The sequence below is a fragment of the Terrapene carolina genome, unplaced genomic scaffold (genome assembly GCF_002925995.2).
Source record: "Terrapene carolina triunguis isolate 2854851 unplaced genomic scaffold, T_m_triunguis-2.0 Scaffold67, whole genome shotgun sequence".
Classification (NCBI taxonomy): Eukaryota; Metazoa; Chordata; order Testudines; family Emydidae; genus Terrapene; species Terrapene triunguis.
Genome location: NW_020664418.1, coordinates 10,155,717 through 10,173,766, shown reverse-complemented (window position 1 = coordinate 10,173,766; position 18,050 = coordinate 10,155,717). Strand labels below are relative to the sequence as shown.

The following is an 18,050-nucleotide window of genomic DNA, read 5'->3' as shown; positions in this document are numbered from 1 at the left end:
GAAAGCTCATGCTCCAATACGTCTGTTAGTCTATAAGGTGCCACGGGACTCTTTGCTGTTTTTACAGATCCAGACTAACACGGCTACCCCTCTGATACTATTCTAGCCCCGTGTCAACACAGAACTTCATCTGCCAAATGCATGGTAATACACATCAAAAGAGTTCCCATCCACTGCTACACATTGCTTATTTCAGAGTCAGCTGTACTTACTTGGGAAAGGCCTGAGGGACACTGCCAACAGTTTGATTAAACTTAAGGTGCAGTAGCTGTCAAGAAAGCAAATGTAGAGAGATGCATAACAAGTGGGATGGAGAATACCAGAAATAATATGCCATTGTATCCGCTGGTGGTAGGTCCTTGCTTTGGATACAGAGTTCAACTTTTGCAACCCATATCTCAAGACACAGCAGATAGACTGAGATCCCAAAAATTTCTCTGCTTACCCAGATTCCATTCCTACCAGTGAGTTTTGTCTTGGCTTTGCAATTGAATAATGACAAGGCAGGAGGCTTAGCTCCTCCAGGAAGACCAACAGTTGCTTCTTAAACTAGAAGACCATGTGTTTCTAACAGCATTAAGTGGTCAACAATGGTCACCGGACTGATCTTACGCATTCAGTTAGTGGATGGTCCAGGAAGGTGAGCTTGAATACTTGACAGGATCAGGAATCCAACTTCTGGATCCCTGCTAGCCATCCCTGCTATTGGGATTAACACCCTTCCACATGTGTTTATGGCAGTTTGCTTTAGTGGATTTCCAGAGCAACACAACATGCAGTACCTTCCTACCAGAGGCTGGGTCTGCCAACACCTGTATATCTAGGCTTCAATTCAGAAAACATCCCTATTAAAAAAAGAGCATGTAAGCACATGCTTCAGCGCTTTTCTGCACTGGGGCTGTAGCTGGAAGGGTCTGACAATTGTACAAGTTGAAGACCAATCTGCTGCTTTGCAGATCTCTTCTGATGCAAAAGGTTTTAGTCCAGGAAGTCATGACCTGGCGATAAGCTTCTATTTTTGTCTTGTATGCCTCAGCACAACCACCTAGCATTCAATGCATTAGAGGTCTCTTCTGTATTGCCCAGTAGTGAAAAAGGCATCAAACCTTCATATTATATATATATTCTTAAATTCAGTCAGACTAACAGCTATGGGAGTCTGCATGTTCCAGGGTTGAAGAGGTTTGGGTTTTTTGCAGGAAGGAGAACCCTGAACTCTGTGGAACAGCAGTAGCTTTTAGAACCAAGACTGGGTAGAAAGGCAGCTCTATCTGCTCACTATGGAAGGTCCTGTTCTGAGATACCATAGTCAGCATCCCCAGCTCACACACCACATGTGGAAGTGACAGCCGCCAGAAAGGCCCCATAAGCAGACTGCTGTGCCACTACTGTTGAGATGCAAAGATGGGACTGGAACTCAATCCCTCAAGGGTTGTGCTGCTGAGCCAGTAGCAGAGAGCTGAAGTCTCTTCCCCAAGCTACTGGTGTAAGACAGTATTGGCTGCTCCTGGGCACACAAGATGGATACCTAAAGCTGGCAACAAGGGGAACACTAACTGGCTTTTTGACAGGCTTGTCTGCTCCCTCTGGCTCTGGGGGAAGGGAGACTGCTGTATGTCCTGGAACAAGTTCCCCCAAAACCCAGATCAGCAGAGATTGCCACCGTGGGGAGCACTGAACCTCCAGGGATGCACTTAATGTGATGTCTGTTACTTAAGCCCCTTCTTAACAAGCAAGAATTTTCCTACACTGAGTCTACACACTGCCACCTATTGCTGTGGTATCTGAGTGTCTTCCAGGTAGAGTCAAGAGCTAGAATCACAGGACTGGAAGGGACCTTGAGAGGTCATATAGTCCAGTCCTTGGCACCTCTCCCAATCAGATTTTATCCTGTAAAGGGTAGGGTTTGATTTTTTTCTGGATCCACTGATTTTTAAGATAAGTTACTTTTGTTGGTTGGTTGGGCAGCAGGGGAGAAAGCCAGCTCTTAGCAGGACGGAGATTGGAGATTCTTTTTATTGAAGACAACTCTGACTTTAGATCACGATGGTCCCTTCTGACCTAGTCTGACCACCTGCACATCACAGGTCACAGAACCTCACCCACAGACTCCTATGACAGACCCCTAATCTCTGGCTGAGTTACTGAAGTCCTCAAATCATGGTTTAAATTAAGGCTGTTGGTTAACTGCAGTTAACTCATATGCCTAACTCAAACTAAATTGTGATTTTAATCAATTGCAGTTTTAATCACTTAATAGAATATCAATTGAAAATGTAGAAAAAACATCCAAAATATTTAATAAGTTTCATCTATTGTATTCTGTATTGTAATTGAAATCAGTGTATTTTTATTTCAAATATTTGCACTATAAAAATAGTATTTTTCAAGTCACCTCATACAAGTATTGTAGTGCAATCTATAATGAAAGTGCAACTTACAAATGTAGAATTATGTACAAAAAACTGCATTCAAAAATAAAACAATGTAAAACTTCAGAGACTGCGAGTCCACTCAGTCCTACTTCTCGTTCAGCCAATTGCTCAGACAAAAGTTTGTTTAAATTTACAGGAGATAACGCTGCCCTCTTCTTATTTACAAAGTCACCAGAAAATGAGAACAGGCATTTGCATGGCACTATTGTAGCCAGCATTGCAAGGTATTTATGTGCCGTATATGCTAAACATTTGTATGCCCCATCATGTTTTGCCCACCATTCCAGAGCACATGCTTCCATGTTGATGATGCTCGTTAAAATGTATTAAATTAAATTTGTGACTGAACTCCTTGTGGGAAAATTGTACATCCCCTGCTCTGTTTTACCTGCATTCTGCCATATATTTCATGTTATAGCAGTCTCGGATGATGACCCAGCACATGTTCGTTTTAAGAACACTTTTGCTGCAGATCTGACAAAACACAAAGGTACTAATCTGAGATTTCTAAAGGTAGCTACAGCACTCGACGCAAGGTTTAAGAATCTGAAGTGCCTTCTGAAGTCTGAAAGGGATGAGGTGTGGAGCATACTTCCAGAATTCTTAAAAGAGCAACACTGATGCAGAAACTACAGAACCTGAACCACCAGAAAAGAAAATCAACCTTCTGCTGGTGGCATCTGACTCATGATGATGAAAGTGAACATATGCCGGTCCACACTGCTTTTGGATAGTTATCAAGCAGAACCAGTCATCAGCATGGATGCATGGCCCCTGGGATGGTGGCTGAAGCATGAAGGGACATGAATCTTTAGCGCATCTGCCACGTAAATATCTTGCAACGCTGGCTAGGACAGTGCCATGCAAATGCCTGTGCTCATTTTCTGGTGACATTGTAAATAAGAGGGCAGCATTATCTCCTGTAAAATGTAAACAAACTTGTCTGAGCAATTGGCTGAACGAGAAGTAAGACTGAGTGGACTAGCAGGCTCTGAAGTTTTACATGGTTTTATTTTTGAATGCAGTTTTTTGTACATAATTCTACATTTGTAAGTTGCACTTTCATGATAAAGAGATTGCACTACAGTACTTGTATTGGGTGAATTGAAAACTACTATTTATTATTATTTTTTTTTTACAGTGCAAATACTTGTAATCAAAAAATCATAGAAGATTAGGATTGGAAGAGACCTCAGGAGGTCATCTAGTCCAACCCCCTGCTCAAAGGAGGACCAACACCAACTAAATCGTCCCACCAAAATATAAAGTGAGCACTGTACACTTTGTATTCTGTGTTGTAAGTGAAATAATGTATTTGAAAATTTAGAACACATTCAAAAATATTTAAATAAATGGTATTCTATTGTTTACAGTGCAATTAATCAATTTTTTTAATTGCTTGACAGCCCTAGTTTAAATACTTCAAGTTACACAGAATTCACCATTTACACTAGTTTAAACCTGCAAGTGACCCATGCCCCATGCTGCAGAGGAAGGCAAAAAAAACCCAGGGTCTCTGACAATCTGACTGGATGGAAAGTTCTTTTCTGACCCCCTATATGGCAATCAGTTAGACCCTGAGCATGTGGGCAAGACCCACCAGGCAGACACCCGAGTAAGAATTCCCTGTAGCGACTCAGAGCCCTCCCCATCTAGTGTTCCATCTCCAGCTAAGTCTGACTGGCAACGAGACCCAGTCAACTGCAGCACAGGGGGAAGCCCAGTTGTGGGAGTGGCAAACCCTGATGGAAGAGAAGACCTGTCTAGAGACTGGGAATGAGTCAGAGCCATTGAAGGGCTTCCGGAAGGGGACATATTAATGGAACAGGCCCAGTTTCTTCTCTGAAGAGACAGGACAATGTATATAAGCAAGCATTCGGGAAGGTAGTAGGGCACTCCTCTTTACCAGGGGACAACTAAGGAAACAAAGCAATGTCTGAAACGGATAAAAGGAAACTATGAATAGTCAAACTATGGAATGCACTGCCACAAGAGGCCAAGAGTTTATTTTAATCCTGCTAATCAGCTATATGGATAACATCTAGTTATAGAAACTAGACTAAAAGAAGACAGACCCTATGATACAGGGCATAAGCAACCACTGCTAACAGCGTTTAAGAATGTTTCTCCATGGACTAGTCACTCTTTGTCCATCTGGAGTCAGATGTACTTTTTAGAGCTAGAGAGCAGATACTGGGATAGATGGGTCATTGGTCTGATCCAGTATGGCAATACTGGCATTTATACTCATGCCAGGTACTCAGTTAACAGCATACAGGCTTCATACCATCCAGTGAGAGCAGAGAGACTGAGCACGTTAAACCTCCCATCAGAGGCTTGCAGCCCAACTGGGATCCCACAGGACCTGCTGCCATAATAGCAGAGGGTAAAATGTACTTTGTTATGGTCAGGATTGTGTGGAGGAATAAATAAAAACCAGACTGCAGTAATTTGTGGGAAACAAAGTCTCAGTTTTTCAAACATAATTTCAACAAGTATTAAAACCTTTATTTTTCTTAAATTTAGGACAGGGATGGAGATTTGATGTTTATTATGACAGGAGTTAAATATTTTTACATGGTTTAAGCAAGATTTATTTTATTCTTTTAGTGGTAAAAATTGTATCTGAATTCCATTATATATTAGCCAACTGTGGTTCTTTTAAGTAGTGGGGGAAGCTGTCTCTCGCATGATCTAAGGTTTTTGTGGGTGGAAGCAGGATTTAAAAAGTAGTCCCTTGCAGGGCTCTACCTCACATCTCCTTGTGTGCTGTCATCTATTATGCAGGCATACAAACTAAACCAGCACTTTAGGCTCCTTCCTCCACGGTCCCTTTACCTCCCCTAAGGAGAAACAAGTGCCCTGGATGCTATGAACACTGCATATTTATGGTTATTAAATTGGGAAGGGAATACTGCATTACAGGAGATGCTTAGCTGGAAGCATCCAAGGCCAGCATTTATTTCCATGAGAACAGGTTTCTGGGACTTGAGTCAATATTCCTAGTCTGACAGACAGTTTTAGTGGCAGCAGTGGGGTTAGTGTTCTTCTCCTGCCACAAGACAGCAATTAAATCCTATAGCCAATAGATGCAGCAATTCTGGACTGCGGCAGCCGCTACCTCTAGTAGAGGCTCTCCCCAGGCAAGACAGCAGCTTCAGGAGCGGAGGGTGCTCCTTGGCAGAGAGGCAAAGTTTCTTCCACCCTCTCAAAGGCGGATTGTCTCCTCTACAATGTAGTAGAGTCAGCAGGAAAATGCACTGCAAACCCCATGTCCTGGGCCTGAGCAGCTTCCCAGCCCCTGGGGAGGCATGAAGCAGCGGTCTGACTGCAAGAGAAAACTCCTTGGTGTTGCAAAACCAAAGCAGCATTTTTGCCTAGTCTGCTGTGTCTGGCATAATGGGGCCCTGTATACAACTGCAATATAAAGCATATCTGTGCATCAGCTCCACAGGAGGCACAAGGTGACACCTGTATAGTTTCCCTATTGCCAGATATTCCTTTTCAGGAAAAGGTACAGCCAGCACCTGGCAGGGGCTGTATGCAGATTTAGGGAAGTCCTACAGATTAGAGCGCCCGAATTCCAGCTCATCAATGCTCAAGCACTGGCACTGCAGGAAACCAAATCAGCAATCATAATTTTAGACTGATTGTTAACTTTTTGCACTTCCACCCTCCTGGCCAGCTCCTTGTGGATTTATACAGCTGAGTCACTGTTAGAACTGTCCCAACTGCTGTTTGCTGGAAGCACCTGCCCCTCCCAGCCAGGCTCTAGAGACAGACAACCCAATGCTGAGCCCAGTGCCTCTGCAGTCAGGATTTCCTGATTCTGATCACCCCGGCTCAGTGCTGAAATGCCAGCTGCAGCACCGAGTGACTGAGGCAGCCAGCTGGGAATCAATACCTGCATCACTGTAGTGCCAGAGATTACTGACAGGCACTAGACTGGCGTTCACATGCCTTGTGTAGCAAAGGCAGAAAGCAGCATGGCCAGGCAATACCAGCTGACCATACCTGCTGGCCCCTCTGAAAACTTGAAGGTCTCAAGCGGGGAAATGCCCCCCACGCCCACCCGTCACACAAACAGAAGAGAAGCCATTTCACATGGCACTTCCCAAAGTGTTCCAGACCCAGTCTGAATCCCCCCTCACCCCTACCTCCCACAAAGCTTTTCATGGCAACTCCCTGGTCCTAGGGAGGGAGGGACGAGACTCTGCAGATGTGGAGGTGCAGACAAACAATGGAACAGCTGCACACCAATGCCAGCATTTCACTTCTTGAGCCAAGCATATGCCATACCCACAGCAAGGCAAGCCATGGTCGCCCATTCAAGTGCCACTTCTCCTGCCTTTCCATTTAGTCTCCCATTTCCCCCTGCCCTGCTTTGTGCAGGATGCACAGCAGTTAGACTGAGAACGTAGCCAGCACATTCCGCAGGGGTGGAGAGACTATGGTGACTGCAATGGCACTGCCAACAAATGGCTCTGGGTATATGAACGTGGGTCCTGTAGACCATGCCATCTACACATGGGGGAAAGTGCAAGTTTGACCCATGTGGGTCAATCTATGCACTGTCAAAACAAACTCCCTTCCGCTAGATTACAGGGGTAGAAGCCCCACAATGGATAGTGATTGGGTGGCAGGAGGAATGCAAGCCTTAATTCTGTGTGCTCAGCCTCAAACAGGGTGTTTCACCTCTGCAAGATGCTTAACCCTTGCATTCAGGAGGCCTGTACTCCTGAGTATTTTAGTATCTCAAGTATTTAGTTCTTCACTGCCATCTGTTCCACCGAGCTTCGCGAGCTATTAATGAGGAACTCAAATATACGTGATGCACTAGAGCTGTGGGTAGTTCAGTACCCCATTTGTGAAGGATACGTTCTACAGACACCAAAATAATTAAGTGATCAGGAAGGTCACTGGAGTACCCCAGACTAGTTTCCAGTTGAATTTTCTATTGACTCAGAGGCTATTTTGCTCTGCACAATCTGAATCCATATGAAGTCCCTAGCGGAGGTGTGATCTGTGTTGCATAAATATCCAGTTTTTTAAATTTGCTGCTTCCTCAACATGCAATTCACAGTTTTAAGCCTTCCACAGATCAATGTACCATTTCATCCCACTGAATAGCAGAGAGCTGCCATACAAGTATCAGTAGCTAGTGAGAATGGAGGCTGTGTCAAAACAGCCAGGCAGGATGTTGGCTGAGAAGGAACATCTGAGACTGCTACAGCTGATCATGTGGGGCCCAGAGCAGCAGCAAGAGGCAGTCACACAAAACTGCTTTGCATTGCCATTGTGCATTATGTCTTATACACATTATGGCTGTAACAATGCTAGAAAGTACTCAGACCTGGATGTTGCTGGCTTGGTTACAACTGCAGGGGTGCCAAGAGCCATTTAACAAACTGTAAACCCTGTATCTGATAGAAACCACTTCAATCCAAGGGGTGTAGCAGCACCCTCAGTTCCAGCACATATGTACAACTGTGCTGTTCACAGGGCCTTAGTTAAGCTTCCATAATCCAGATTCAGTACCCAGTCACCTATCAGACACTTCCCAAAATGTTGTATGCTATTAATTATTCAAGGTTGCTGCTCCTTTCAGCTCCAATTAAGAACTCACATTTCTCCCACCACCATTTTGGAGGACTGTTTGAGTGATGGAAAGTCAGCCAACAGCTCCTTATTCCCAGCTTCACTGGCAAGGGCAAGACAGACAAGACATTAGCAAAGGTAGGAAAAGATCAGGCACAACTGCTGCCTGGGAAGAACGGTCCCTTGTTTGGTGCAACATGGAGCATTTACAGGGTCACCAGGGGAAGCCAGCTGGATTTTTTGGATCGCACAGGAGGGCAGGAATCCAAGCTTATTGGAGTGCCAATGACTCCTAGGAAGACCCCTCAACAGGAAGTTCTTTCCAGGGGTCTGTGCATAAGCCTGTTTAATACTCATTGCTCCCTCCCTACGTGGCTACATTGCTTCTGCAACAGTCACCTGACAAGTCCCACGCCCAGCCATGGGAGGAAGCTGCATGAGGCCTGCTCGGGGTACCATGCAGACCAGTTTTGCAGTATCTGAAGTGACATTCGGTGCTGCCCCTGGCAGACTGTGACCCACTGCTACAACCAAGTGACAGGCATTAGTCAGTGGGAAGGGAGACATGCTCCCACAAATTGGGAGCTTTGGCATGAAGCTTGCCAGCAGAGCAGCCGGCAACACTTCACATCACTGCTACCTTCCCTGAGCAGGGTCACTTCCACTCCTCCAGAACCACCCCAGAATGGCCACCCCCATGAAGAGTGAGAGAAGACACTGCAACCCACAGTCCTATCAGTACCTGCTATGTGCCTGTGGCCTTCTATGTCACCCCCATCAATGCACAAAGATGCACTAGCCTTTTAACAAAGCAGCAGGTTGCTTCTATAAAAAGGAGGAGTTTCTGTAGCAACCAGGCTGAACTTGTGCAAACTCTGCTGAAGCAGGAGATATTTCCATGGACTGATACTTCAGTGAATGTAACACCATCTGTGAGATTGTTCTTTCCAGATCTTTATTATAAGGACCTGAAAGATGAGTGCACATCCCCCTCTTGCACCCTACCCAACCACACCACAAGGATGCCACTAAATCCTGGTCTAGAAAACTGAGCAGTACAGCATTGCTCTTCAGTTTCTACAGAGAAAACCAGCGCTCAGATCTAGAGCACTCCATACTGCTGGTGCTCTGAGCTAGAGCCCAGCTGAAAGCCAGGGTGAACAGCGTTTGGAAGGGGGAAGGGCAAAACAAGAAGCCAATAATTTGCTGCCATACCTTCACTCTGCTATGAGGGAGAGACTTAACTCTTGCAGACCAAGTGCCATTCCCCAGAACATCATTTGTTTTAGTTTGAGAATGGAGAGAAAGTCCTGTTGAGCCCTTTTACAGAGCTGGGAACCTTCTGGTTGAGTTTGGTACTTGGAGCTCAGTCTGCACCCCCACCACACCCCATATGCAGAGTGTAGGCAGCAGACCCTGAGAGTGCAACACCCTAAGCTTGTGTGCTACAGCAGCATTTACTGCCAGGCAGGGGGTTCCTCTGCAAGCATGCAGCCCCCTCCCTGTAGAGACAGAGCTTTCTGCCAGCACACCCTATTTTGCCCAGGTAGCAATTTGCTAGTAGATTTATCTGGAGTGGAGCAAGTTTAACGCCACTTCCACACTGCAGTGGAGTTCTCAGTGTAGGCGTTTAGCTCAATCTTCAAATATACCCTAACATACTTGGAAGGAAGGTATGAGCAAATTTTTTAATAAAGCCTCCTGCCCATCAGCACATTAATCCATCCCCAGACATCACAGGATAAGGAGAAGCCTGGGTATTTGTAAGTTATGTTTCCTGTTTCACCAGCCAAGACTGGAGTAGTTGCAGAACAGTCAGAACCAAAACCTCCCCTTATTCTGTCCCCCGAACTCATCACCCCATTACACTCAGAGCATTTATAAGGTTAAGAGAAATCCCTCAACCAGTCACAACCTGCTCCTGTAACAGCCACTTTCCTGGGCAATAGCTTCACTTAAAAAAAAAAGCAAATAATCAACAACTGTTGCTGTGTGTAATCAGAGAGCAACTCACCAGACTGCGTGCTGGTCTGTGCTGCAGTATCGGAGTCCTGGGTGCTCCATGGTCTGTCCCACCCGGTCAGATTGAGAGACTGCAGGCCAAGGCACAGGTCGTTTGTGTCCGGGAGGCCACGGGGAGACTCTTGCGCAGAGCTGGGGAAAAGCATCCTGCTTGCCACTGCTCCTTCAGAGTCCTGGAAGTCTGCTCAGGTGGAACAAACACAAGCTGAAGAGTTCAGGGATTTTTAGGAGGAGTTTCCCAAAGCTTCAAGCCAGACCCTGCCCTATGATGAAGCCACTGAGACCAACAACTGCACCCCAAAGGGGAAGACTGCCATATGTCCAGGAACCAGCCCCCTCCCTCCTCTGCCCCCCCTCCACCTTCCTATCCCGTCTGCATTACTGACTGGGCCAGCATGTGATCAGGCTGCTGATGCTTACTGTGCTGACAGTGACGTCACTCAGGCATGCAATATAACCGCATCATTTATTACAAAATAAAGGTATAGAGGATAGATTCCCCTGGAAGACGAGACAGCATGCAGAAAGGAAAAGGCACAGCTACAGTAAATCAAGACAGGCAGACAGCACAAATAAGCCGTGAGCTACAGCACAGTGGAAAAGAGGCTTGAGACAGCAATCCTCAGCAGCAGCGACAGCTTAGACCCACTAGTTTAGTGCTATCCAGCCCTCCTGTCCCTGCCCCTCCCCCTCCACCCACAAACCCAAAAACACTTTAGTCCTGGACAGGCTCCAGCTGCTGGCTCCAGCCCCGATTCAGCCACCCAACGCAAAGCTTCACAATTCTGCTAGCATAATCTATTTGCTTCAACTTGGCCACTGAGCCTCCCTGACTCTGCATTGTTTACTATTCCATAATATGGATAACCTTCAAAAAAATCCTCAGCACTCGGAAGAGAAGTGCATTATATTGCAGGCCAGTCTGAGCCTGCATGTCACACTGGGAAAGAAACTTGGCCAAGAAGAGCAGAATTCCCAGTTCACATTTAGACAGGAATTTTCATGGCTCACTGACCTTCTATCCTTCCCCACCCGGGGGGGTGGGGGGGAGGAGGAGGAGAAAAGGGTGTCACAAGCCAGAGCTATTAAAGAGAGTGGATTCCGGCCTTAGTTTAGTTGTCTGTGCCAGCAGGCTAGAGAAATGCAGGCAGTTGGTGTGAGAATGCCAGTTTGATGCAGGATCTGGGGGCTGATTAAACCACAAGATGCTCAGCTACCTTACCCAAAATCTGAGTCACTCAGGGCATTTGTAAGCCAGCTCCCAAGCAGAATGACAGTAGTCTCCTCCACACTGCTTCCAAACCCCGCCCATTGCATGCCAGCCAATGAACACCCCACCCACTTCCTCTTCAGCAGGGTGCTGCAGTGACTCCTGCTTGCCACATTTGTCACGTGTAATTACGGCCACCCCAGGCATCACCACCAGTCTGGTACTCAGCCCTGTGACCTCCCCCTTCCAGCCCCACAGCAGAATCCCAAGTGATTTACTGGTCTACATGCCTAGCACAGCTCCAGAAGCTGACACCAGTCAAATACCCTAAGGTAGAACCAGGTTTATGCTACAGTAGAAGACGGGCCCTACCTAAGCCTCACAGGGATTTGGGAACCCCAAAGTTTCCCATCACATACAGTATCTGACAATCACTGGGAAGTCTGGGGCCTGCAGGTAAGAAATACAACATAGTAATGCCGCAGCCACACCTGCTGGCAGCCAGCACTCTGTCCCCACTGCCCTTGTGACCAAGGTCTACAAACACTGTACACTTTTTAAAACGGATTGTCAGACAAGTACAGCCTCTAGTGTGGACACAATGGTGTCAAGGTGCGTATTACAGGCAGGGCTAGTAGTCCTGCCTATAATGGGACGTTTGGGGCAACCTCAATGAGGCCATTTTCAGTTACATGTAACCTTGCCAAATGGTAACCATTTGGGCTGAAGTTTCCTGTGCCACGTGTCAGCCTCCACAGATATTTCCCTGAAGATCAGCCTAAGCATTCAGCGGCTAGGGAAAAAAAGCTGTTTTTCCCATGGTAAAGTTCTGGAGATCTTTCTTTGAAATGCTCTTGCCTCCCCATGCTTTGGAGCAGGAACCTGGAATTTGGCAAAAGGCACATCCCTGACCCAAAGGCTGCTGTTACCGCCATCCATCTGTAGATCCACGCATATGACAAGCCTCTGAAAACTCTAGTTTGCACATGCTGAGAAGAGACTTCAGAGGATTTGATTTGGTTTAACAAGATTCCATCCTGCACATGCTCCAGCCTCAGAGCACATGCCACTGGCCATGGGGTGAAGCGGGGCTCTCCCCGTAATAGCTGTTCTGGGCCAGGGCAGGGCTGGCCACTGAAACAGAGCATGGAGTCCCTCTGCCCTCAGCTGACATCCAGGCAGTCATTTCAAGGCAGGGGGAACCGAGATCAGATGGGGGAGACTGGGACAAGGAGCCAGGGGAACAGATTAGATGAGAAAACTGAGGGAGACTAGGAGTTAGCGGGGATGGGAACGTGGGTGGGGGGCAGGGACTGGGAAAGAGGTAGGGCAAGTGGAGGGACTGGGAACTGGCTAGGCAAGGAGACTAGGAGTGGGTTAGTTTGGAGCAGAGAGACTAAAAAAAAAAAAAAAAAAAAAAAAAAAAAAAAAAAAAACTTCCTGGGCAAGCAGCCTGGGATTGGAAGCCTGATAACACTGCTCTACAGCCAAAATGCTTCTGAAATAAATGTAGTCAAACTTTACTAATTCTGGGTTACTGAACAAAAATGATGCTTAAAACTGTTGATTGGCTCTAGTTTTCAAGATATGCTATTGGGTCAGTATATACAACCCTTGACTTGGGAATGGCGGAGGATAAGTGAGTTATAAAGGGAAGGGATCTCAATTTAAACCAGAAATGACTAAAATACATCTTTGACTGGATCTATGAATAAATCTATGACTGGGTTTGGACAGTACTTGCTTTTTAGGCAAAACAATGAATGATGCAATCTGAAGCTGGTATTGCGTCATACATGATATGAATTGCATCATGCTATTCCTAGAAGTCATGAATGATGCAATCATAAAGAAGCTTACATCACTCTGCTGAACAAATTGCCCTATATCAGCTCTAGAAATCATACAGTGTCGTGCTCTTATTTGTCAGTGTTTGATTTTGCAAAGGGACACATTTCTGTTTAGCCAAAGTGAGCAGAGATGCCTCGTACTTGTGTGAACAGTGCAGATAACTTCTGCTATGTTTGTGGTGAAGTGACTTTTGCATCACAAAAGCGCAGTATAACCACTATGGTTAAGAAAGCCTATCACCTTTATTTTGGCTGCAAAATTGGAGATCAGGACAAGAGGCGGGCCCCACACATATGCTGCAACACTTGTGCAACAAATCTTCGCCAGTGGTTGAACAGGAAAAGGAAATCTATGCCTTTTGCAGTGCCAACGATTTGGAGAGAGCCAACAGATCATACCAGCAAATTGTTACTTCTGCATGGTGCCTCCAGTTGGGAAAGGTGTGTCAAAGAAGAAAAAGTGGACTGTGCATTATCCAAACATTCCATCAGTTATACCCCCAGTACCCCATGGAGAAGGACTGCCGGTTCCTGATGCACCAGAATCATTCTCACTTGAGTCAGACGAGGAAGAGGATGAAACTGATGGTTCAGGACCAGAAATGTCACAGGACCCACATTTTCTCCCATCCTCCTCCTCTGAACCACACCTCATAACACAAGGTGAACTGAATGACCTTGTCAGGGATTTGGAACTACCCAAGAGTAAGGCAGAGCTGTTGGGCTCCAGACTACAGCAGTGGAATCTCCTAGCAGGTGATGTTAGGGTTTCCATGTTCCGTGACCATCAAAAGGATCTTGTCCCATTCTTCATCATGGAAGGTGATCTTGTAGCCTGCAACATCGATGGTGTGATGGCAGCCCTCAATATCGTTCACGATTGAGATGAGTGGAGACTGTTCATTGATTCAAAGACGAGTCTTAAAGCTGTTTTACTGCATAATGGCAATGTTTTGCCATCAATTCCAGTTGAAGGAAACCTAGGACAACATGAAACAACTTTTGAGGTGCATAAACTATGACCAACATCAGTGGCAGCTTTGTGGCAATTTGAAGGTTGTTGCTCTCTTGCTTGGTCTGCAGACTGGATACACAAAGTACTGCTGTTTTCTCTGCGAAGGGGATAGTCGTGCAAGAGATTCCCACTACATCAAGAAAGATTGGCCACTCCGACAGTCACTGGAGCCTGGGAGGAAAAGTGTTCAGCATCCACCACTTATTGAATCAAGGAAGATTTTGTTACCACTCTTACACATCAAGCTGGGTCTGATGAAGAACTTTGTCAAGGCCATTGACAAAACACAAGCAGCTTTCAAGTACCTCCGTGGAAAATTTCCAAGCTTAAGTGAAGCTAAGATAAAAGGAAGGTGTCTTTGTTGGTCCTCAGATTTGTGAACTTCGAGATGATGCATTTGACCATGCACTGCGTGGTAAGGAAAAGACGGCATGGAAAGCCTTCCAGTTAGTGGCAATAAATTTTCTCGGAAACTAGGCAGACAACTACAGGTTGTTGGTGGAAAACCTCCTCAAGGCATACAAAAGCCTTGGTTGCAACATGTCACTAAAGATACATTTTTTGCACTCTCATCTAGATTTTTTTCCACCGAACTGCGGAGCAGTGAGCGATGAGCACGGCGAGCGATTTCAACAGGACATTGCAACAATGGAGAAACACTGTCAGGGCAAATGGAGCCCATCAATGCTTGCAGACTATTGCTGGACAGTGGCAAGAGATGCTCCATTTAATGAATACAAGAGACAAGCCAAGAAGCGCCGAGTAGACACTGAATAGAACTAAACTATGTACATAATAGTTTGCCTTTTGTTTCATAATAAATTTTATTTATATAACCCTTTTGCTGATTTTTAAAGTGTTACATAAACAGGACAGGTGAAATATCATGTAAAGCAACCATAAAAACACATGAAAAGACCTAGGTTTACAATTTATGATTAAAACTATCTACACAATATACATAGACAAAATGTAAAAACTTAAATATCTTAGAAACAGTAGCCAATCAGTTGTTTTAATTGTCATATTTGAATTCAGCACATCAAAATACATAATAAATAGCACATTTTATCTCTGAAGCAGACTTCTCAAAAATTGTAGACCAGTGTAAGTGGAGACTAAGTGGGAAGAATAGGGCTGGGACTAAGCTGGGGTGGGGAAAGAACTTGTACAGGTAAAAGGGGTATGGGGCACAAAGGGGTCAAACGGAGGGAATAGCCCCCTCCCCCTCCCCCCCAAAAAAGAGCACATTCCCCTCCAGGACCTGGAATGGAACGGAAATTCCCAAGTCTAACCATTCTTCTGCTGCCAGCAAATATCTCGCAAGGTGACCCTTCCACCTCTAGTGCTGCTCCATTCAGAGGATGGCACTACTGTGGTCAGTTACTCTGTTCCTTCAACTGGCAGAGGTCAGTACATGGATCCAAAAGCTCTGACCCAGCTTGGGACCCATGGGGTGTCAAGATGTCAATTTGTTTTTTTAAACAATGAACTGAATAAAGTCCAGGTGGTTACATGCAAAAGCTATCTTGAGAACACTGCCAAGTCAAGCAGTCAAGAGTTCAAAAATGCCAGAATTCAGGTGCAGCCTTAATTCAGCCCCCTTGCATGTATGTATTACAACAGTCTCATCACATTAACAGACCATTTTCCACAGGACCCTGCCTTATTCACTGCATGGAATGCAGCTGCTATAGGGACAAGTCAGAGCTGTTAGTGAAGGAGCCTGTAGGATCCCTGCCTCATTAGTCGAGGAAGTTGGAAGGTGAGTAATGAGTGAGGCAGGCGATTGCAGAAAGAGAGAGGGTGTGATGGGGCATGCATGCCCCCACTGGGACTGCAGGGGTTAACCCCTCACTGTGGGCTGAGGAAGCCATGCCCCCACGGCCCTACTGGGCATGCTCAAAGTGCAATACCAGTATAAGAGGGAGCAGCCTGGCTCAGTCTTGGTGGACCACCATAGGGGAAGGTGGTGTGCTGCTGGCCCTGCTGAAGGGCCGCAGGCACTCCACGATGCAGAGGCCAGCCAGCTGACAGCAACCCTCAACTCCCAGGTGCTAGACACGACTGAGGGAGAAGGAATGCAGGGAACTAGGAAGCCACGAGATGCAGAGAAGTGGATAGGAAGTAACCCCGCGAGTCTTTGTGGGGAGTTGGACGGACAACTGGAGGCTAGCTCGGTGTGTTTCAGCTGGATCCCTGCCGAGCTGGTGGCAGGCAACACCACCACTGACAGGATTCTGGTTTGGGACCCAGTGGAGAGGGAGGGCCCAGGTCCCCCTATCTTGGCTGCCACCCCTCCCCCCAGCTGGTGGGGCATCTTGACAGTGATGGACTCTGGCCACTAGGCCTGAGCCCGGGCCCACAGTTCTGCCTGCACACCCCTGACCTGTGACAGAGGGTCTCATGGTTATGGCAGTTGAATTCCTCAGGAGCATTTAATTCTATTGCTGCCTCTTCCACAGAATTTTTATTTGAAGCTGGGCACATCACTTAAAACTTCACAGGGGGTCACTAAGTGTTCCTCATTTTCTGGGTGCCCAATTTAAAACCTTTGGTTTGATTTACACATGTGCTGACCACTCTTGGCTGCAAATGAATTCAAATTGGAACTGTGCTGTGAACACAATGAAATGCTATATAATGCTGAGGATTCTGAAACAAAAATCAGGTTGTAGGAGTTTCGAATTGGGCACCCCAAATTAGTAGGTACATCTGACCTTAACTTGGGCAATAGGGATCCCACCACTCCCTCAACTCACAGGAATGAGTGTGTAGAGATGAGAACCACAGAAGAGCCCATGAGGAAATAATTCTGTCTTTAGAGCAGGGTTTGACTAGCACGCAGTATGAGGCCTAGGATTACACTGAACAGTGAACACAAAATATTACATAGCTACTCATTCACTAAGCACTAGCCATTCTGGGCACTGACTGAAATGTGACCTGTGGGGGGAGGGAATAGTATGTGATTGTGCTGAAGACTATCATGAGGCATATGCACAAGGGGACTGAGCTGAAGTTGCAGAGGCAACCTGGCATTTCCTAACTTTTGAGTGGTTGTCTTTGCAACCTGCATGTTCGTCTCATGTAGTTTTTCCATGCAATATTGGTACAACTTATTCCCCTTCCTGCACGGGAGTAAGCTACACCAAAGAAATACTTTTATGTTCTACCTATATCTGCGTTAGGGTGTGGAACTACTTTAGTTCTAGTAGTATAGTTGGAGGGGCAACTTGTTTCAGATGACACCTGACAGACCTTTTTTAATACAGCATCATAAGATTTTAGACACTTTGTTCAGGCAATTCAGTTTGTTCCCACAGCAACTATAACTCAGCCCTCATGATTATAGAACATTCCTACGTATGCCGTTTATGGGAGTGCCATAGCCCAAGTCTGTGGGAATCATCTTTCCACTGATGACTTGTGCTTTAAAACCACCACAGTCACTAACTTGTCCTAACCTCCAAGCTTAATAGAAGGAAAAAGGGTGCTATGCATTAGAGCAGTGCTCAACCTTTCCAGACTACTGTACCCCTTTTAGTAGTCTGATTTCTCTTGCATGCCCCCCAAGTTTCACCTCACTTAAACTACTTGCTTACAAAAAAAATCAGACAAATACAGAAGTGTCACAGCACATTACTGAAAAAGGCTTACTTTCTCGTTTACCATACTTCTATTCCAGTTGATTTTATGATTATATTGTACTTACATTTCAGTATCTAGTACATAGAGCAGTATAAACAAGTCATTGTATGAAATTTTAGTTTGTACTGACTTTGCTGGTGCTTTTTATGTAGCCTATTGTAAAACTAGGCAAATATCTAGAGGAGTTGATGTACCCACTGGAAGACCTCTGCATACCCCAGGCTGAGAACCACTGCATTGGAGAGCATATTCAAGTCAGACTCTGCACA

The 18,050-nt window shown here is 45.8% G+C and overlaps 1 protein-coding gene across 3 annotated transcripts in view; it reads right to left on the bottom strand.

Annotated features, from left to right (window-relative positions):
- The window catches only part of CPEB1 (cytoplasmic polyadenylation element binding protein 1), a 49,670-nt gene extending 39,454 nt beyond the window's left edge, over window positions 1–10,216 (bottom strand). For all 3 annotated transcript variants that reach the window (XM_024213765.1, XM_024213764.1, XM_024213763.1), the window contains exon 1: window positions 10,048–10,216. In XM_024213765.1, coding sequence (XP_024069533.1) covers window positions 10,048–10,201 — 154 coding nt within the window. In that variant the 5' untranslated portion in view covers window positions 10,202–10,216. The remainder of the gene's footprint in view (window positions 1–10,047) is intronic.
- Between the last annotated feature and the right edge of the window lie 7,834 nt (window positions 10,217–18,050).